At 45.8% G+C, this 20,744-nt stretch overlaps 2 protein-coding genes across 2 annotated transcripts; both read left to right on the top strand.

Moving 5' to 3' along the window:
* The first annotated feature begins 484 nt into the window (after positions 1 to 484).
* Positions 485 to 18,475, top strand: TOP2A (DNA topoisomerase II alpha). Its single transcript, XM_074557750.1, has 35 exons — positions 485 to 599; positions 877 to 1,020; positions 1,186 to 1,276; positions 1,701 to 1,764; positions 2,206 to 2,351; positions 2,910 to 3,007; positions 3,286 to 3,498; positions 3,696 to 3,869; positions 4,059 to 4,160; positions 4,648 to 4,785; positions 4,897 to 5,035; positions 5,316 to 5,473; positions 5,880 to 6,005; positions 6,440 to 6,550; positions 6,642 to 6,747; positions 7,114 to 7,223; positions 7,949 to 8,041; positions 8,517 to 8,631; positions 8,930 to 9,051; positions 9,623 to 9,771; positions 10,084 to 10,315; positions 10,433 to 10,567; positions 10,656 to 10,856; positions 11,419 to 11,614; positions 12,861 to 12,952; positions 13,132 to 13,278; positions 13,398 to 13,481; positions 13,585 to 13,782; positions 14,717 to 14,822; positions 15,091 to 15,231; positions 15,664 to 15,808; positions 15,938 to 15,999; positions 16,124 to 16,243; positions 17,201 to 17,400; positions 17,833 to 18,475. The coding sequence occupies exons 1-35, from the start codon at positions 567 to 569 to the stop codon at positions 17,968 to 17,970; spliced, it is 4,629 nt and encodes a 1,542-aa protein (XP_074413851.1). The 5' UTR covers positions 485 to 566; the 3' UTR covers positions 17,971 to 18,475.
* A 1,567-nt stretch (positions 18,476 to 20,042) lies between these two features.
* Positions 20,043 to 20,744, top strand: GJD3 (gap junction protein delta 3). Its single transcript, XM_074557853.1, has one exon. The coding sequence runs from the start codon at positions 20,043 to 20,045 to the stop codon at positions 20,742 to 20,744; it is 702 nt and encodes a 233-aa protein (XP_074413954.1).

Here is a 20,744-nt window from a genome sequence, read left to right as displayed (position 1 = left end):
ATATCCCAGTGACCCCCAGTGCATCCCAGTGGGTGTCCAAGATCTGCCCAGTGTATCCCACTGATTCCCAGTGTATCCCAGTGCATGTCCAAGCTCCGTCCAGTGCCCCAGTCCAACGGGTCCCAGTGAATCCCTGGGGCTTGCACAGTGTGTAGCAGTACTTCAGTGGGTTCACAGGGTCTGCCCAGTGTATCCAGTGTGTGTCGGTGTTTCCGAGTGTATCCCAGTATATCCCAGTGTATCCCACCATGGCCCATCGCCAACGGCAAACGGGCAGCCTCCGTGCCCTCCCTCTCGCTCCTCTATTGGTCAATCCCGCTGCCAATCTCACCGCTCCCCCTCCTGACTGGCCGGTTTGAACGCGCGGTGCGGCGTCTTATTGGTCAGAGGGCGGGCAGAGCGCTAGCCGTGTGCCCGCCCCAGCACTGCGATTGGCAGGGCGCAGGGAGTCGCGGGCGCGGATTGGCTGCGCGTTTCGGCGGGACGAGCGGAGGTTTGAAGGGGACGTTGGAGCCGCCATCACCGCCTCAGCCGCTATCGCCTCTGCCACCACCGCTGCCACCGCCATGGAGCTCTCGCAGCCCCAGTCGCCCCTCCGGGTACGTCCTGCGACCGCTGCGGGGCTTCGTGATCCCCTGCCACACCGTCCCCTCAGGGTCTCGGGCACCCGCAAGTTCTCCCCAGTTCCCCCTCAGCATCTCCCCGGGTTCCTTCACAGCCTCCCTTGGGTCTCCTCAGGGTCTCCCCGGGCTCCTCTCTCTGTCTTTCCCCAGCCCTCACTCCCCTCAGATTCCCATTGCGGTTCTCTTCCATTCCCCGGCCTGGCCCCCTCGTGTTCCCCCTGTGCTCCCCTCACCGCCGCCTGTCCTCTCACAGCCCGCCAACGAGAACATCGTGGTGGGCAAGCCCGATGGCCCCAAGAAGCTCTCGGTGGAGCACATCTACCAGAAGAAGACGCAGCTGGAGCACATCCTGCTCCGGCCAGACACCTACATCGGCTCCGTGGAGCTCGTCACCCAGGTAGGAGCAGGGCTGAGCCCCCCCAGCAACTCGGGGCAGGCGGGGATTCTTTAGCAGCTGTTTACAAAGCACAAAACATCTGCTTATCTATCACAAATGGCACAAAAGAGGGGCTGGACCTGGGCACTTACAAATTCCTTCTTCTTTTTTATTTTTTTTTTTCAGCAAATGTGGGTTTATGATGAAGGCATTGGCCTCAACTGCAGAGATGTGACCTTTGTGCCTGGCTTGTACAAAATCTTTGATGAGATTCTGGGTAAGCTGACAGATCCATTGAGTCAGTGAGTGATGGGTTATTAACGGGGGTTGAATGGAAGAAACTGGAGCTAAACATAAATTATCAAGAAATTATTAGCACTGCTTAATAGCAAACCATTCATGGGAAACAAACGAAAAGAAAAATTTCAAAACTCCAATTACAAACTTGATTTCGTTCTGCCCAAAATTCTCCCTTTTATGTCAATGGTTGTACTGGAGGAATTCAGAGGTCATTTCCAACCTTCATAATTCCATGATAACTTGTACTCCTCTTGGTAATTTGCAACATATTTTCATGCTGAGGTGATTATTAGTAACACTGTAGTGAGTTTTTGTGTTCATTCTACTGGAACACTGCATAGTTCATAGTTTTCCCTTGATTGAGAATGTAATAAAAAAACAATATTCTCTTTCCTTTCTAGTCAATGCTGCAGACAACAAGCAGAGGGATAAAAACATGTCGTGCATTAAAGTCACAATTGATGTGTAAGTTTGGTTTCATTGTTTTTGGTTGCCTCCAGCTGTTCTGCAAAGCTGAGGTGGCACTGCAGGGCTGTGGGGCTGATCCGAGATAGCCCAAATTTAATTCACCAGCAGTGAAAGCTTTCTCTCTGCTTAGTGCCCTGGTCTCTCACAGAGGGCTGACTGGGGAAACAGCTCTTTTGTTGCTGTGGTTTTCCTCTTCCTCTCCCTGTTTATCTTGATTGAGCACAGACAGGGTTTGGTGTGTGGGTCCATTTCAGAGGCAGCATGTGCAGATCTGGGCATTTCTGTGTTGCCTGTCCCCCCTCTGCTGGCAGCTGCTGCACTTGCTGAGCACAGATTTGTTCCTGGTGAAACTGTGCCTTTCCCCAGAGCCTTTTGGTGACTTCTTTCTTATCTCAGCCATTTGCAGCCTTAAAAACAGACTTTTCTTTCCCTCCCCAGAGAGAATAACACAATCAGTGTGTGGAACAATGGGAAAGGCATCCCAGTTGTTGAACACAAAGTGGAGAAGGTCTATGTGCCTGCTCTGATCTTTGGACAGCTGCTGACATCCAGCAACTACGATGACAATGAGAAGAAAGTCACAGGTGAGGAAGGCTCAGATGTGCAACAATATCTCTGAGCAGCTCCAAGTGTGTGACCTGAGCTAGACAGGGCGGGAAGGGGGTGCTTGATGCAGCATGAAAACTGAAAAAGGGGAAATTTAGGTGAGATATATGGAAGAAATCCCTCTCTGTGAGTGTGGTGAGGCACAGGTTGCCCAGAGAAGCTGTGGCTGCCCCATCCCTGGGAAGTGTCCAAGGCCAGGTTGGACAGGGCTTGAAGCAATCTGGGCTTTAAGGTCCCTTCCAACCTAAACCATTCTGTGATTCTATGAAAATCACATTCTGAATCTATCAGAGAAGTCTCTGTGCTCTGTTTAATCATAACAACAGTGCAAACCTGGGAAACTTGTCTTTGAATATTCTCTTAAACCCTAATTAAATCAAAATTTGTAGTTGCATACTGAGCTTGTTGAATATTGTTGCTTGTTGACAGTTGTCTTTGGATTGGGTGGACATTGACAAACTCCAGTTAGCCTTGCATTCTTTTAGATGGCTTTGGACAAAGAGAATAACACAAATCTGTGTTCCTTCTAATTCCAGGGGGGAGAAATGGTTATGGAGCCAAACTGTGCAACATATTCAGCACAAAATTTACTGTGGAAACTGGATGTCGTGAATACAAGAAGTTATTCAAGCAGGTAGGAGCACTTTTCTTTCCAAGGAGTTTATACCTGAGGTTTTCAAATGAGACCCTCAGGTTTTGTTTCAAAACTAGTTCAGTGTGATTAAAGGAAATTTGACCCACAAAATGTAATTCAAAGGAACAATGAAATTAGCAGACAACATGAGAATCTGGTTTTTAACCAGAGTTTTTGTTTAATTTAAAGATATCTAAAACACATCTCGCTGCTTTTAAAAACTAAGGTAGTTATGTGTGTGTGTTTGACTTGCAACTCACCAAAGCTCCTTTCCTCAGACCTGGACAGACAACATGGGAAAGGCTGGAGAAATGAAGCTGAAACACTTTGATGGAGAGGATTACACCTGTGTCACTTTCCAACCTGATCTGTCCAAATTCAAAATGACTGTTCTGGATAAGGACATTGTAGCACTGATGTCTCGAAGAGCTTATGATATTGCTGGATCCACAAAGGATGTCAAAGTTTTCCTGAATGGACAGAGGCTTCCTGTAAGTGAGCATTGAAAAGAAACACAAATATTTGGGGTTTTTTCCTTGCCATTTACCCAGTGAGATTCTTTTGAGGCCATTCCTGTCATCACACAGAACAAAGGAACACACGCAGGAGGGATTTTTTGCAGGAGGATGTGAATTAAGTATTTCTAGGAGCTATTATCAACCAGTTGTCTGCTCTCATCTGCGTGCAGGTGAAAGGATTCCGCAGCTATGTGGATCTTTATCTGAAGGATAAGGTCGATGAAACTGGGAATGCACTTAAAGTTATCCATGAGGAAGTCAATTCCAGATGGGAAGTGTGCTTGACTTTGAGTGAAAAAGGCTTCCAGCAAGTCAGCTTTGTTAACAGCATTGCCACCACAAAGGTAAACCCTTAGTGTGTTTAATTAAACTTGTGCCATGTTCTTCAACATGAATATTCTTGGTTATTAGTAAGTGTACATATGTTAGTGAAAAATAATGTTGCAAAGAATGTGCTTAAAGTTTTAAATAGATATTTATATTTTTGTGGGTTCAGTGCCCTCAGTCTCAGGTCCTTGTCCCATTCTCCTCAGGGTGGCAGACACGTTGATTATGTGGCTGACCAGCTCGTGACAAAAATCATTGATGTTGTGAAAAAGAAGAACAAAAACGGAGTTGGAGTGAAGCCTTTCCAGGTACAGTGTCAGAATTTTCCAGGTGGGAAGCACAACTTGAGCATTACTGCAAATTGTAACTTCAGCTTAATGCATAGCTGCATTAATTAATAACACATTTTAATTGTGCAAATTGTAACTTCAGCTTAATACATAACTGCATTAATTAATAACACATTTTCGTTGTGCAGACAGTATATAGAAGATTGCTAATTATAGAAATCTCATATTGTCCAGTTTAAGCCAATTAACTTCCCTTTGCAAGTCAGTGTAGATGCACTAAACCTCACTATCTGTTAGATAACACCTATTGAGGTGGACACTATCTGTTAGATAACACCTATTGAGGTGGAGAGATGCCAATTCTTGACATCTCAAATCATCTAACACTTCATGAATGTTCATTAGCTGTTCAAAATTAACAAAATATCTATGAAAATTCCAAACCCTACAGTGCTGAGTGTTCCCTCACTGTACAGTGTGTGATCCTTGTTGTATTTAACTACAGGTGAAGAACCACATGTGGATTTTTGTGAATGCCTTAATTGAAAATCCAACCTTTGACTCTCAGACTAAGGAGAACATGACTCTGCAAGCAAAGAACTTTGGCTCTACCTGTAAACTGAGTGAAAAATTCATCAAGGGTGTAAGTCTTTACACACATGGGCAGTCAAGATGTCTGTAAAAAATACATAACAAAAGTTTCTGTCACTGCTGAGGCTTTTCCCACAACTTTGGATTGGGTTTTGTGTTGCAGGCAGTTGGCTGTGGCATTGTTGAAAGTATCCTAAATTGGGTAAAATTTAAAGCTCAGAACCAGCTGAATAAGAAATGTTCAGCTGTGAAACACTCCAAGATTAAGGGTGTTCCTAAACTGGATGATGCCAACGATGCTGGTAAGTGTTTGACATCCTTTGTAACCAGTTCATTGAAAAACAGTTAAAACTTGTTCCTTGAACAAAAGATTTGTCTCCTAAGGAGAAGTGAGAAGAGAAAACCTGTCATTATAGTTTTACTCCTATTTTGCAGTCCCATTTACTATGATTATCCCCACTTACTGTGTGCACTGCCAAAAAACCTGCCTTAAAAGCTTATTTATACTTGTTCAGTCGTGAATGTGCAGCCTTGGATTTCATTTCTTAAGTAGAAAACTGACTCAATTTTCTTCTTTTTTAGGCAGCAAGAATTCTTTAGATTGTACACTGATCCTGACTGAGGGAGACTCAGCCAAAACTCTGGCTGTCTCTGGTCTGGGAGTGGTTGGTAGAGACAAATATGGAGTGTTTCCTCTTCGTGGGAAAATCCTCAATGTCAGGGAAGCTTCTCACAAGCAGGTGGGTTGGAAAATGGTTACAGTTACGTGCTGGAAGGTGTGGTGTGATTTGTGATTTGTGATTTGTGCAGTGAGTTGGAGCAGCTGCACCTGGAGCACTGGAACTCCAAGGAGCAGTGCCTAAAACACTTCCCTCAGCTTGAGGCTGCCTCACTGGTTAAGTAGGAATATTGATTAAGTCCTGTTCAGTGATTTGCCTGAGGGGATAATATTCATGTTGTGCATTGGGAAATGGTTTGAATTATCTAGAGTAATTTAACCATTAGAAATTATACATTTCTAAACAGCAAAAAAAACCCCAGCAGGACAGAACTCAGCTAATAATTAATTTATGGATAACTTTATACTTTCTTGAGCTACATTTTGAGTTTGAAGGACAAGTTTTCATTCTGTGTGATCTCTTTCAGATTATGGAAAATGCTGAAATCAACAACATCATCAAGATTGTGGGTTTGCAGTATAAAAAGAACTATGAAGATCAAGAATCTTTAAAAAGTCTTCGCTATGGAAAGATTATGATCATGACAGATCAGGTTAGGTTCATTAAAATTGAAAGTTGGGAGAGGATAACAATTAGCACTTAGACAAATATTTTCTTCCTATCTCTTTACTTAAGTGCTGCTATTGTTGTATCTAATTCTCTGTGTTTCTTTTTCCCATTTTACATTTTTTGGGTGAAAATGTCTTTTCGGCCACAAAAAAAGTAAAATGCTGAGTTACATCAATCAGCCAAACACTGTCTCTTCATTCTGCTGATTCAAAGTCTTTGACCAGTCCTTGACACCTTTTTTCACCAAGAATACTTTTTCTTAATTTTGAGCAATTAACACACGGTGTTAATTTTTAGAGGTGAAAGTGAATAGGGTCAGTTAACTGGAATTCCAGAGTAATTTACTGTTAAGCCAACAATTGTCATTTCCATCATTCCATGATAAAATATGGTTTGTTTTTTTATTTTAAAATTCAGGATCAGGATGGATCACACATCAAAGGTTTGCTGATTAACTTCATCCATCACAACTGGCCATCTCTTCTAAGACACAATTTTCTGGAGGAATTCATTACTCCCATCATAAAGGTGAGGGCTGGGGGAGGATGAGGTGGATGACTGAGGATCCATTGCCCAAAAATGCCTTTCATTTCACAGTTAAAATGTTTACCCATTGTAGGCTTTTAAAAACAAAGAAGAAATTGCATTCTACAGCATTCCTGAGTTTGAAGAATGGAAAGCCAATACACAGAACTACAACTCATGGAAAATCAAGTACTACAAAGGTTTGTAAAACTTAATATGGGGAAACTGATCCAAGCATTGATGATTTGATGCAGTCAAATCAGCTTTGCAGAAAGGATTTGGTCTGGGTGTCCTCCAAGTCTCTTCCCTCCTATGATATTCCAATTAGATTTCAGATATTTACAGGAGTTACAGACAAAATCCAAACTATTACATGCTACTTCTCATTTAGTTGTAATTTTTGTGACTTCTGTGATACATCTTGTTTTGAAGTAACTTAAATTTTCAGCAAGTCATCTTCACGCTCTATGTTCATATGATGCATCACAAAAACTGGGTATAGCAAAATATTTCTTTGAATTAATTTAGGCAAAAAGTCATTAGGATTACCTTTTCTGTCCCTGCAGGTTTGGGTACCAGCACATCAAAGGAGGCCAAAGAATACTTTGCAGATATGGCAAAACACCGAATTGGCTTCAAATATTCTGGGCCTGAAGATGATGCTGCGATCACCCTGGTAACTAACACTTGATTTAATTGCTGGCTTGCTACCTTTGGTATTTCACCTTGTAGAGTGCTCTGTGTTTTCTCTTAAAATGCTCTTGGAGGCCTTTGGGCTGGAGACAATCTCTGTGTTACCAAGGCTACAGCTTTAGTTGAACCAGGAGCGGTGAATCTGCCCCTCAACCTGAGGGCAAGAGTACCCTTTTAGTGATGGGCTTTAAATATAGCTTGGAACAAACTGATCACTACAAACCAATTGACATTTTCAGACACAATAGTAAATATTCCTTCAACATTTTTCTGTGTGCTCTGCTGCAGTTTTCTCCACGTTAGATCTCTCTCCCCCAGTGCAAAGCAGTGGATTAAAATAGTTCTTGTTTCTGTGAACTTCACCTTAGCTGGTCTTTGATTCTTAAATATTCAGAGTTGTTAGGCAATGCCAAAAAATCAAAATTTTCCCCAAAAATATTAATTTCCCCTCAAATCTGCTTTAGTCATCTGTTATTATATTAAAAATCTATAAATTTAAACCTAACTACTCTGTCTTCTACAGAGTGGTGGAAATTATGCTCTTAATATGTTTAGCTACAGAACCCTTTTACTGCGTTTCTCAGGCTCTTAAATCAGCCTGTTTAGCATGTTGTTCTGGGTAAGCTCTTCCTTCTTCTCAAGTGATCCAATAGTGCACAGCCACAGAATGTTCTGGAATTGAGTTATTTTTCATTTTGCAACATGCAGGCCTTTAGCAAGAAGAAGATAGAAGAGCGAAAGGAGTGGCTGACTAATTTCATGGAGGATAGAAGACAACGGAAGCTGCACGGTCTACCAGAGGTAAAAGGTTTATGTTTATAAGGAAACTGGTTTCCAGTCTCTGCCTGGGGCTGTTCTCAGCTTCATCCCAGCACACCAGAGCTGCACACAGCTCACTCAGTGAGTCAGGTCCGGATTAGAGGACGTTAAAAATGTGTCAGGATTTTGCAGAGCAGCTTCTTCTCTCATCTTATCAGTGTAGCTTCATTGTCAATTATCCAACTGTCAACTTCATTTTTAACTCTCATCTTTCAAGTTGCTGTATCAAAAGGAAAATGATAACACAAGCAGAGGCAAATGAAGTCGTTATTTCCATCAAAATGGTGGAAATAATGCATCCTGGGAAGTGTTTCCCTTTGCCATGCTAAGAGTGTCATCACTTGAACTGTATTTAGCTGGTCTTACAAGGAGTTCCCATTTCAGTGAAACTAACCAAGAAAATTATTAGGCCCTGTTAAAATTAAGGCAATCTCCTTTGTTTTTTTTTTTTTGTTAGGAATACCTGTATGGGAAAAACACTGATTACCTGACATACAATGACTTCATCAACAAGGAGTTAGTGCTGTTCTCAAACTCAGATAATGAGAGATCAATCCCATCACTGGTTGATGGTAAGTGATTTCTAAGTCATGATTCTGCATGGTGTATCCCCAGAACTGAGGAAATGGGTGTTTGATGTCCCATCAGAGCCAGAGAACCTGCTGAGGTGTCAGGGTCAGCATCCTGAAGTCTGTTTTCTGCTAAGAGTTTTTTCATCAGTGGATGAAATATCCTGTCCATTTTGTAGTATATTATTGCCAGTGCCTTACTCAGCTGGTACAGAATCTTTAAGTAGTTCTTGCATCTCTGGAGAGCCAAGTGCATCACATCACATGTTCTTACCACAAGGTCGTTTCTGTTTTCACACAGGTTTGAAGCCAGGCCAGAGGAAGGTTTTGTTCACCTGTTTCAAACGGAACGATAAGCGGGAGGTGAAGGTTGCTCAGCTGGCTGGTTCTGTAGCTGAGATGTCCTCATACCATCATGGTGAGGTAAGAAGCTGCCTGGGTTTGCCAAACACTTTAAAAGGCAAAAAGCCCTTCTGTTGGTGTGAGTTACAATGCCCCTAAAGCAGAATTAGATGTTTGAGTGTGCACACCAAAGGGAAGCTGCTGTTTAGCTGTTTCCACAATTAATTCTTCAGTATTGATTTAATCTAACTTTGGTCACTCTGCCTCTCCTGCCTGGACTTCATGGGAGCATAGTTCATTCAAAAACTGGAACAAGAAAACCCAAAACTTATTTTGTGATGGACTTAGGCAAATGTTAATAACATTTCTGCTTGGGTCAGGAAAAGTTAAGCACTACTACAAGGTTCTCTGTGGAGACTGACAGAATTTTTTACTGGAGGTTTCAGAGCAGGTAGACAGCAACAGATACAGACATGGGTCACTAGAACATTTCAGATGGTCTTGGGATGCATTTCCCTTGAGCTTCCCTCTAGTATTTCATCAATTGAATTTATCATCTGTATCAGTTGAGTTCTTGGTGTGAATGTTGCCTTACTTTGTCCATCCCCTGAGCCATTCTGCATTGCACAGCTTTGCACCTCCTTTATTGCAGGCTGCACTGATGATGACCATCATTAACTTGGCTCAGAACTTTGTGGGCAGCAACAACCTCAACTTGCTCCAGCCCATTGGTCAGTTTGGCACAAGGCTGCACGGGGGCAAAGACTCTGCCAGCCCTCGATACATCTTCACCATGCTCAGGTCAGCATTTCTGAAGTTCTTACTGTACTAAAGCACTCAGTTTTACAGCAATTAGAATGAAAAACAAATTGGATTTTTTTCCTTTAAAACTTTGGGCTATACTTGTATGCTCAGAGTAGCAACAATTGAAATGAGATTCAGGTGCTAGATTCCATTATGAAAACATGACTATCAGCACAGAGAATATGGAAACGGAAGCAGAACCAAAGGGAGAAATTTGGGTGGGATAATAAAAATTAAGGAGGTTCCTTTTTGCATGGCAGTCATGTTCTGTAACAAGAATTTGGGCTTAAATTCCCTTCTCTGTTCCAGTCCCCTGGCACGCCTGGTGTTCCCACCAATGGATGACAACATCCTGAGGTTCCTCTATGATGACAACCAGCGTGTGGAGCCAGAGTGGTACATGCCCATCATTCCAATGGTGCTGGTCAATGGGGCTGAAGGGATTGGCACTGGCTGGGCCTGTAAAATCCCCAACTTTGATATCAGAGAAGTTGTTAACAATATCCGTCGGCTGATGGATGGAGAAGAGCCACTGCCAATGGTAAATAATATAATTAAAAAACAAATATCTTGCTTGTTAGTTTATTGAGCATTTTATGGGCATGCTTAAAGAAAGAGGCATCCACACAAAGCTGAATCCAATGTTTTTGCTCCTCAGCTTCCCAGTTACAAGAATTTCAAAGGCACCATAGATGAGCTGGGGCCTAATCAGTATGTGATAAGTGGTGAAGTGTCCATCCTTGATTCTACAACCATCGAGATCACTGAGCTGCCTGTCAGAACATGGACACAGGTAATAAACAGGGAATCTGCTCTGGGAATGTACAGTTTGCTCTTTAAAGAGTAGTGGGTTTTGTATTTGACTTTGTTTTTTTCCTCAGACATATAAGGAGCAGGTTCTGGAGCCGATGCTGAACGGAACTGAGAAGACCCCTCCTCTAATCACAGACTACAAAGAATATCACACAGACACCACGGTGAGGTTTGTGGTGAAGATGACTGAAGATAAACTAGCAGAAGCTGAAGCTGTGGGGCTGCATAAGGTCTTCAAACTCCAAACAAGTTTAACATGCAACTCCATGGTACGTGACAGATTTTGCTGAAGGAATTTCTTGGTTTAACTCAGACTCTGTGGACAGCTGCAGTCATTGCGTGAAACAAAAATCCTCTTTGGCAGTAACCTATTCACTTTGATTTTTCTGCTGTTACTGGTTTTAAATCAGCTTTCAAAGGTCAAGAGCCTGGCTTAGGAGTGGGTCCAGAGTGGATGGTTTGCCTGAAGGAGGCAAAATGATCTGAAATCACAGTTTGCAGAGCTCTGTGAGCCAGCAGCAGGGGCACTGAACGTCTGGTTCCTGACAATGTGCGAAGCTTTGATGCGAGATGTTTGTCCTGCACAGAGCTCTAAGATTCAAGTAACCTTAACTCCACTGCTTGTATTCCAGAACACTGAAATTCTAAAATTGTCTCTGCTGCTGTGCTCACAAACTGAAGAAGTTCCTAGAACAACACTGAAATCTGATAATTTGTTGGTTAATAATTAATAATTCAGTGGTACCATCACACCTGTGTTACAGGTAACTTTCAGTGGGTTTGGAATCAGCTTTATCATCATAACACCTGTGTTCTTTCATTTCCCTCCAGGTTCTTTTTGACCATGTCGGCTTTCTCAAGAAATACGACTCTCCCCAGGATATTCTTAAGGAGTTCTTTGAACTCCGGCTCCGATATTACAATCTGAGGAAGGAATGGCTCATTGGGATGCTGGGTGCTGAGTCTGCAAAGCTGAGCAACCAGGCTCGCTTCATCCTGGAGAAAATAGATGGCAAAATTGTCATTGGTATGTTGTTCTTGGTGACTGGCATTGGAACTGGGAGAACTGGGTGATCTCTTGAGCTCTGTCAGCACCCCCTCAGCCCCAGGCTGGTTTTTATAAACCACACCAGGGCTTATCTCTGTTCTTGTGACATCTAAGAGGAAAATGCTTCACAGAGTATCCTTGGTCTGTGTATTATACACATAATAATGACAATGGGATACTTATGCAGCTTTCCTGCTCTGTGTTTGAGAATTTTTGAGAGAATTTTTTAATAGTTTAGCAATAATTCCCATTTATTTCTGACTTGGTAGAGGAAGAGTTAATTATTTGTGGGTTTAGAAAGTGGCAATGTTTGCTGTTAAATGCATTTTTAAGAATCTGTATCTCTCTCCATTATCCTTGTAAACCTCTGCAAAAACACTCCAAATCACGTTCTCAGCGGACTGGGGGTTTCAAACTTCGATGATACTCAAACAGCAGCATCTGAGAATCATGAGCTAGAAAAAGAAGCAGATCTTTGTTCCAAACATTCACATTTTTCAATCAACTTTTCCCCCTCGGTGTAAAAGCCGGGCTGTGTTCCGCTGCCTTCACGGCCAGACAACGTGTCATAAGATGCTTTGTGGTTTGTGTCTGAAGGCAGCCCAGTAATCCCAGCAGCTCGAGTCTGTCTGACTGAACTCAGGAAGAGAAATAATTCCCCTGAAATTCATTTTCTTGGGTTTTTTTTTTTTTGTAATAAGTAGTTCCAAGGCTGCCAGAGCTGGTTTCATTTGTATTTGTGTCTCATGGTTGATGGTTTCTGATACCTTAAAAAGGAGCAAATTCCAGCTGAAGCATTTCCAGTGGTTGAGCACTTAGAGCATAAATTTCCTGGGTGATGTCTAATGAGGTGCAAGCTATACCAAGCTATCAAGAGTTTCTTTCTCCACATGATGCTTATACCATCATACCTTTTTTTTCCCCAAGTTCAAAAACTACTTAAAACAGGGGAAATGCATGTATGGAAACAAAGAAAAATATTAACACTGTTTTGGCTGGTACAGGAGCAATGCTTCCCTGAGAAATCTCCTGCTAAATAGGAGTTTTTCAGGTGTTGTTCAGGCTCTTCCACATGTTCCAGCTGTGATGTGGAAAGGCTGGTTTGGAGCTCTGTAGGATGGTGAGCAGCTACAACCACAGGATCCAAACTGTAAAGATCATCTGTATCGCCTAACAGCCACTGGTAGTGGGCATTGAGTGACAATCCTGAAATGTCTGTTTGCAGAAAACAAACCCAAGAAAGAGCTGATCCAAGTTCTCATCCAGAGAGGGTACGAGTCTGATCCAGTGAAGGCTTGGAAGGAGGCTCAGAACAAGGTAATGCCTCAGTCATCCTCTGAATATGCCCAAACTGGCCCAGGCTCTGAGGCTTTGTAATCCTTAGAGAGGCCCAAGTTGCTTTTCAAAGAGCAGGATTCCCAGAGCTTCCGTGTTTGATCAGTAGCCGTGTGTGTCAGGGTTTTTGATGACTGTGTTTCTTTCAAATCCACATTTAGGATGAAGAGGAGGGGGAGGAGGAAGAAGAGAATGACAAAGAATCAACTGCAGCCTCTGGCCCAGACTTCAACTACCTGCTGAACATGCCCCTGTGGTATCTGACCAAGGAGAAGAAAGATGAGCTCTGCAAGCAGAGGGATAACAAAGTAGGTGCCTTTCTTTCCTTATAAAAACATTATATTTGCAATATATTATGTGTTGTACAGGTTATTTTTGGCTGGTAGATTGAAATGTGTTATTGATGATTATCTGTGATTCCCTTTAGGAAAAGGAGCTGGAAAACCTTAAGAGGAAGAGTCCCTCTGACCTGTGGAAGGAAGACCTTGCTGCCTTCATTGAAGAGCTCGATGTATGTCAATGCTCAGTGCAGAAAATCAACTCCCTCATCTTATCCACCAGCCCTTTATTGACTATTGTATATTTTTTGTGTTATTTTATGCTCCCCTCTGCAGGTAGTGGAGGCCAAGCAAGCACAGGATGAGAGTGCAGGGGTTGTTGGCAAACCTCTGAAGGTGAAAGGAGGGAAAGCAAAGGTGAAGAAGGCCCAGCTGCCAGAAGTAATGCCATCCCCTCATGGCATCAGGGTTGTTCCTCGCATCACTGCTGAGATGAAGGCAGAGGCAGAGAAGAAAACGAAGAAGAAAGTAAAGGTAAAAAGGAACATTCCAAATGCTCCATCTTCCTTTACACCCTCTTCAATACAGCCCTAAAAAATGGGAATCCTTGTTAGCTGGACTTGTCCTATTGAAGCAGTTGTTCAAGGAGAGGGACAGGACCCAATCCTGAGGATTTGGGGAACACTGGGAGTAGGGATATCTCAGTCTGAAGGAAAGCAGACTCACATATCAGGAGGTGGCTTAGAGGGAAATTTTTGGCACATTGCACTGCCAGGGATGGGCTGGTAGCTCAGAAAGGGGGGTGGATGCAAGTAAGGTTGTTCCAGGTGTCTTGGGAATTTGATAAACCCTCTAGCAGGCAGGAAGCACAGCCAGTACATTCCCTTCTCCAGAACAGCCTTTACATATCCTGCAATGCTTTCACCCACTTAATGCCATCTTTGTTCTCTGTATCAAGGAGATAAAAAAGATTGAACTGTTTTTATAGGACTAGTTGAAATTGTGTCATTCAGCCATATCCAACAGAGAGATATAACCCATCCCTTCACCTGTTTGACCCTGGAAGCCACACAGGTCACTCTTTTCCTCCATGTGATTCCACCCAACAGTTTTTCCAAATAATTCTTGCTTTTGTTTTTATCCCACCCTGTCCTGTCCTGCATCCCCATCCCCCCAGAGCCAGCACACAGCAGCAGGACCAGAGTGCTCAGGAGTGGGGCCAGAGTTCCTGTTTTTGTGTTTTTGTTCCTGTTGGATTTTGCCTTTTAAGTCACCTGATTTTGGGGCAGATCCTGTCCAATTTATAGATCCTGTCTGTAATCAATTCTACACACAGTTTATTTCACAGATTTAGGTTTCTTGTACCGCTAGTTTTCCATGGCTAAAATAAGCAGCTCCTTCCTCCATTACCCCATGTGCCTCTTCTCTGTGAGCTGACTCACTGTTTGGTATCTGCTTGCATCTGCAGAGTGAAAAAACTGAATTTGATGAGAATCAGGATGAAAACACATCCGGAGAGAAGGAGACTGCAGGCCTGAAGAAGAGATTAGCACAGAAGCTGAAGACTGAGCAAGGTAAATGCTTTGATGTTATTTCCTCCAAGGAAAAGAGGGAAAGGGTTGTCAGTTTGGTTATCTGACCTCTTCCTGAGGGTGGTGAGCAACACCTAGGATCAGTAATTTTGGAAAAACTGGGTGAGAAAGTGATCCTGGATAACAGTCAAGCAGGATAGATTCCTATTTCTCTTTGTTTAAGCCAGAATCCTCTGACTCCAGTGTATTTCTAAGCTGAACTTGAACTGCTGAAGTTTGCTGGTTCATCCTGCCTCCCAATATTTTTCAGGAGCTAAGAGACAGGCCACTCTGCCTTTCAAGCCATTAAAGAAAACCAAGAAACGAAACCCTTGGTCTGACTCAGGGTCTGATTCAGAGTCTGACTTTGAAGCACCTCCTCAAAGAGAGCGAGTGGTTCGCCAGGCAGCAGGTGAGTGAGGACGTGGATGCAGGAGAAGGATGGTCCTCCTTGTGGAGACTATATAAGGACCTCCCAGAGCCTCAGATCACATTTAGAAATCATCTTTAAAAGCCTTCTTTATTTTACTGTCTGAAACTATTAAACATTTCTACCGTTTGTGCACATTTTCAAGGAAAAGCAGAAATGGGCAACTAGAGAAATATGGCTATTTGGTTTAATTACACAACTGTCTTGGCACATGAAATGTGTTGTGGGTGAGGTTGGAAGACTCCAAATGACAGAACACACTTGTCATTTGGAGTCTTCTCCCTGGCAGACTCAGCATCTGCTTGTTTTTATTCAGATCTTTATTTTTTAATAACTGTAGCTAAAATATTGAAAAATAAACAGAGCTGCATATTGCCAAATGTGTAAAATAACACATCTGTGTTCTTCCATCAGCCAAAGTCAAGCCCATGGTCATTTCGGACTCAAATCACTCCAGCTCAGATGAGGACCCTGAATTCCAGGGTGACAGTGAAGGCAACTCAGAATCAGACACAAACTCTAAGAAAAAGGCTCCTCCCAAGCCCAAACCTGCTCCCAAGTGAGTATTTTTCCATAATCACTGGAAATTGTGCTTAACGCTACACAGAAGTTAAAAGCTTTTTTTTTTTTTATTCCCCTATTTAGTGCCTCATAAACTGAATTAAAAACTTGGGGTTTTGTTTTCCAGGGAAACCACTGAAAAAGTAGCAAAAGCTCCCAAGCAAAAGGCAGTGCCAAGTGCTGTTCCTGGTGAGTGTGAGACCTCTTAAACCACGTGGATTGCTCTGTAATCCCTCAGCAGTGCACAGGGGAGAGCAGAGGGGATAATTTGGCTGTTTCAGGCTGACTTTCTGCTTTCCTTATCCCATTCCAGCCCAAGATGTCCCTGAGGACAAGGTGAGCCAGGCTCCTGAAGCTCCATCCGTCCCAGCTCCAAGCACCAAGGCTGTGCCCAAAAAACCTGTAGCAGCCAAGAAAGCTGGAGCCACCAAGGGTAAGGGCAGCTCAGCAACATCAGTTTTTGAGAACAATTATAATTCCTGTGGGAAACAGTCCCAGTGATTTCGCTTGGCGTTCCAGGGCCTGGGCAAATGGAGTTTGCATTTCAGCAAAGATCTGAGGTTTGTGGCAGAGGTTCTCTGGTTGTCATGTTTGAGGTCTGTTTCCAAACATATCGTGTTCTAGTTCATGTTGGACATGCTAGGAGGGAGGGAATTTTAGTTTGGGAACAGGAAAAGTGAATGCTTCCTACAGTGCTATGTAATACTTGGCAGGGATAATCCGAGTGGAATTTGTGTCTTGCAGTCAATGTCCTACTTCGTGTCTTTTTGGGAAGAAAGCAGGCAAGCTTTTGGGGGTAGTTTGATCTATTCAGTGCTGGATCCATCTCATCCATCTCCAGCATTTGACTCAGGGATTTTTAAACCCCAGACTTTGACACTGTTTTGTATATTCCAAATGGAATCAACTCTGTGTTGATCCCAGCAGGAAAATAGTGTTACTTGCACTCCTAAATTGAGAAGGCATGTTATCACTCAGAAATAGCCTGAAATGAGCTGTGCTTCAAGATGCTCTTTTAAAAAGTGAAAATATAGGTAAGAAGGAATGAGTTGAGTGTTTGGGAAATTCCTTCCTTGCTGTGCAGGATTTTGAAGGTCTGAGATGGGTTATGGAGCCGTGAGAGATCAGGACTTTTCAATCTGAAATAGTCTGTAAATTGCTTTGGGGACGCTTTCATTTGATCCTCTAAATGTAGCGGAACTGAGCAGATAAACAACCTCATTCCTCACCATCTGTGGAAGAGAGATCTTTCTAGAAAACCCAGCTTCAAACGGAGCCGACCTGCGCGCTGACCCCGCGGCAGCACGGAGCCTGTTTCTGTTGGAAGTAATTCCCAAACTGGGAAGGAGAGAGGAGTGAAACAGGGGTTTAACACCGTGCTCTGTTCCAGACAACCAGCCCTCCATCATGGATATCCTGGCCAAGAAAAAGGCTGCACCCAAAGCCAAGCCAGCAGCCAAGGAGGGACCTCTGCGTGGTGAGGGTGACAACGCCAAGGGGAGGAAGGCTGTGAAGAGGCAGCAAAGCTCTTTGGATTCGGATTCTGATTCGGATTTTGGCTCCAAGCCTGCCAAATCTGTTGTATCAAAGGTTTGTGCAACGAGGGAACCTCAGAGCGTGGGGTGGGTTCTTCTGTCAGGAAAAGCTGGTGGAGGTCAAACCTCTACCTGGGTGTGGGGAATGGGGAAGAGGAGGGTTGTAGAATCATGGAATATTCTGAGCTGGAAGTGACCCACAAGGATCATAGAGTCCAACTCCCAGCCCTGCACCCCAACAATCCCACCCTGTGCCTGAGTGTTGTCCAAGCCCTGCTGGAGCTGTGTCAGCCTTGGGGCTGTGAGCATTGCCTGGGGAGCCTGGGCAGTGCCTGAGCCCCCTCTGGGATAAGAACCTTTCCCCCATAAGGGTCAGACACCCCTTGGTCTGCTCCCACCACCCCAAACACCCACTGTCCCCAAGTGGTGCTCATCACATTCCCTGAGGGTGCTCACATCCATGATTCCTCTCCTGCTTTCCCTCCAGAAATCCAAGGTACAGGAAGACACCTTCACCATTGACTCTGGTGATGAAAGCCCTGCACCTCAGCCCCGTGCCAGGCCTGGCCGTGCCAAAAAACCCGTCCAGTACCTGGAGGAGTCCTCTGAGGATGATCTATTTTGAGTTTTTAGGAAGATTTTTAACTCCAGATCCACAACAAGCCTTCAGCAGCGCTCCAGAGCTCCCACCAAAGACCATCTCAGCCTAGGAAATCTTCACCAAATGTGAACCACTCCAAAACTGTTCATTACTGGTGAACACAGCTCGTTTTTTCTTTGGTCTTAAATAAGTTAGATTTGTTTAAGCAGGAACATCCCCTTTTGGGTGAACACTGGAGCCACGTGCCCAGCAAGTGCTGCCACACTTCCCTCTTCCCCATTATTTGACACTTTGTGGTCATTTTAGTGTTAAAGTTGATTTTAGAACATGCAAAATCCTTTAAAATTTATACATTGCTCTTAAAATACCTTATAGTACTAAAACACATTAATTTTTAATGCTACCACCCAACAGGTGAGCTGGAGTCATTCTTCCAGCACTATTCCTTCACTATGTAAATATTTCTGTGTTTGTTCTTGTCCCGAGTTTGTTTGTTGATGTATTTGTCTAATAAAAGTGTTTGTACTTATTTTTTTTCACTTCACCATGGGTTTTTTGGGAAATAACAACTGCAGAGCTTGTGCTAAGCCCTCCCTGTGTCAGAGCCAAGGGCTTGGCACAAGCTCTGGGGGTGCTGGGCTGCTTGGCCACTTCCCCACTGGCTGTGGCCACTGTGGCTCCCCAGCTGAATTCTTGTGAACACCCCTGTGGTCCCCAGCACGGGGGGAGCTGCTGTGGTTGCCCCATCCCTGGAAGTGTCCAAGGCCAGGCTGGAACAACCTGCTCTAGTGGGAGGTGTCCCTGCCTGTGGAAGGGGATGGGACTGGATGAGCTCTAAGCTCCCCTCCCATCCAAACCATTCCATGAAAGCCCAGGGCCCCCCGTGCTATCGGTGCTTTGCTGGAACCCAGTCAAGTGTGGAAAGCTCTGTCAGATTTTCCACTGGCTCTGGAGAGCGTCTCCGGCGCGTCCCCTGCACGGGCCGGGCTATTTACAGCTCCTCTGCTGCACAACACCCAGGACAGAGCCACGGGTGGGCTGTGGGGCTGCTCTCAGCTCTGGCATCACCCTCAGGTGCATGGGGAGCTCTGGGAACACAGAGTCCATACCAGGAGTGTCCCATCCCAAAACTTTGGATGGGAGCTGGGCTCTGGGGCATCAGGCACTTACCCACCCTGGGCATTGCATGCGGGGGATCTGAGGGTGACCTGTGCTGCCCTAGGCTCTGCTCCCATTACTGAAAAGGGGATTTGAGGGCTCACCAAATGCTGGCAGGAGCCTTGGCTGTGCCACACAGGATTTTGTAGGGATTAGTCTACACGTGCTGGAGGTTAGGGACAACCTGGGAAGATCCGTGGGACCCCCAACAGCCCTGGCACAGCGTCCTGGGGCAGAAAGGGATGGTGCCAGCTGTGAGCATCCCCCTGGCACTGCAGGGCATGGGTGTACCCAGGCTCTGATGCAGCAGGGGGTGATGGGGGGATCTTTTGGGGTCCAGTGCTGTAGCCTGGCGACCCAAAGGCCCTGTGGGTTTGGGAAGGACAAAGTTTGGGGGCATTTCTGCACTGAGGTGGCCACCACTCCTCTCTCAACCTGGGCAGGGCAGCTTTTGTCCTTGAGCCCCACCGGCAGCGCTGAGCCCTTCCCTCCCTCCAGGCGCCCCTGCGGGCGCTCTGTCCCTTTAAAAGGACTCCAGGCGTGGCTGTGGGACCATTATCCCATCCCAGCTGGACAAAGAGACCGGACAGTCCTGGACGGCCCTGGACAGCCGCTGCCAGCAGCGCTGGCACACCGTGGACCGCAGCCCACGCAGGTACGGGGCTGTTATGGGGGGCCAGAGCTCAGCCAGGCTGAGCTGTGCAGAGGCACCGGGGATGGGGAACCTGCTGGTTCTGCTGGACCCATCCCTGGGGGAGCGAGTCCTGGGCACAGCAGGTGCCTGGGGACACCCCTGGCAGTGCCTGGGGAGCGGGCACGCCGTGGTGCGTTTGGGAATGGCGGGAGGATGGAGAGCTGGAGGGGCCGCGCTGCCACCAGGGTCCGACCCGGCGGTCACCGCGTCCCCCCAGCGCTGACCCCGCTCCCGCAGCGCGGCCATGGGCGAGTGGGGCTTCCTGAGCTCGCTGCTGGACGCCGTGCAGGAGCACTCGCCCATGGTGGGCCGCTTCTGGCTGGTGGTGATGCTCCTGTTCCGCATCCTGGTCCTGGCCACCGTGGGCAGCGACGTCTTCGAGGACGAGCAGGAGGAGTTCGTGTGTAACACGCAGCAGCCGGGCTGCAAACCCGTGTGCTACGACGCCGCCTTCCCCATCTCCCACTATCGCTTCCTCGTCTTTCACGTCGTCGTGCTCTCGGCGCCCGCCGCTCTCTTCGTCATCTTCGCCGTGCACCAGGCGGCCAAGCCGGGCCGCGGGGGAGCTCCGGGCCAGCGCGCCCGCCGCCTCCAGCCCTTCTACGTGGGCAGCGTGGTGGCTCGGATCGCCGCCGAGCTGGGCTTCCTGCTGGGCCAGGCGCTGCTCTACGGCTTCAGGGTGCAGCCGCTCTTCGTGTGCCGCCGCCGGCCCTGCCCGCACCGCGTCGACTGCTTCGTCTCCCGGCCCACCGAGAAAACCGTCTTCATCCACTTCTACTTCGTGGTGGGGCTGGTGTCGGCGCTGCTCAGCCTGGCCGAGCTCGCCCACCTCCTGCGCAAGGGGCCCCCGGCCCGGCCCGGCTGCTGCCGCCGCCCGCAGGAGCGGGGCCCGGCGCCCGGGGGGGCTGCGGAGGGACCCCACCCGCGGGGGGACCTCACCGTGTGA

The sequence above is a fragment of the Zonotrichia albicollis genome, chromosome 23, assembly GCF_047830755.1.
Source record: "Zonotrichia albicollis isolate bZonAlb1 chromosome 23, bZonAlb1.hap1, whole genome shotgun sequence".
In the NCBI taxonomy this organism is placed as follows: domain Eukaryota; kingdom Metazoa; phylum Chordata; class Aves; order Passeriformes; family Passerellidae; genus Zonotrichia; species Zonotrichia albicollis.
This window is presented reverse-complemented; position numbering and strand designations above follow the sequence as displayed.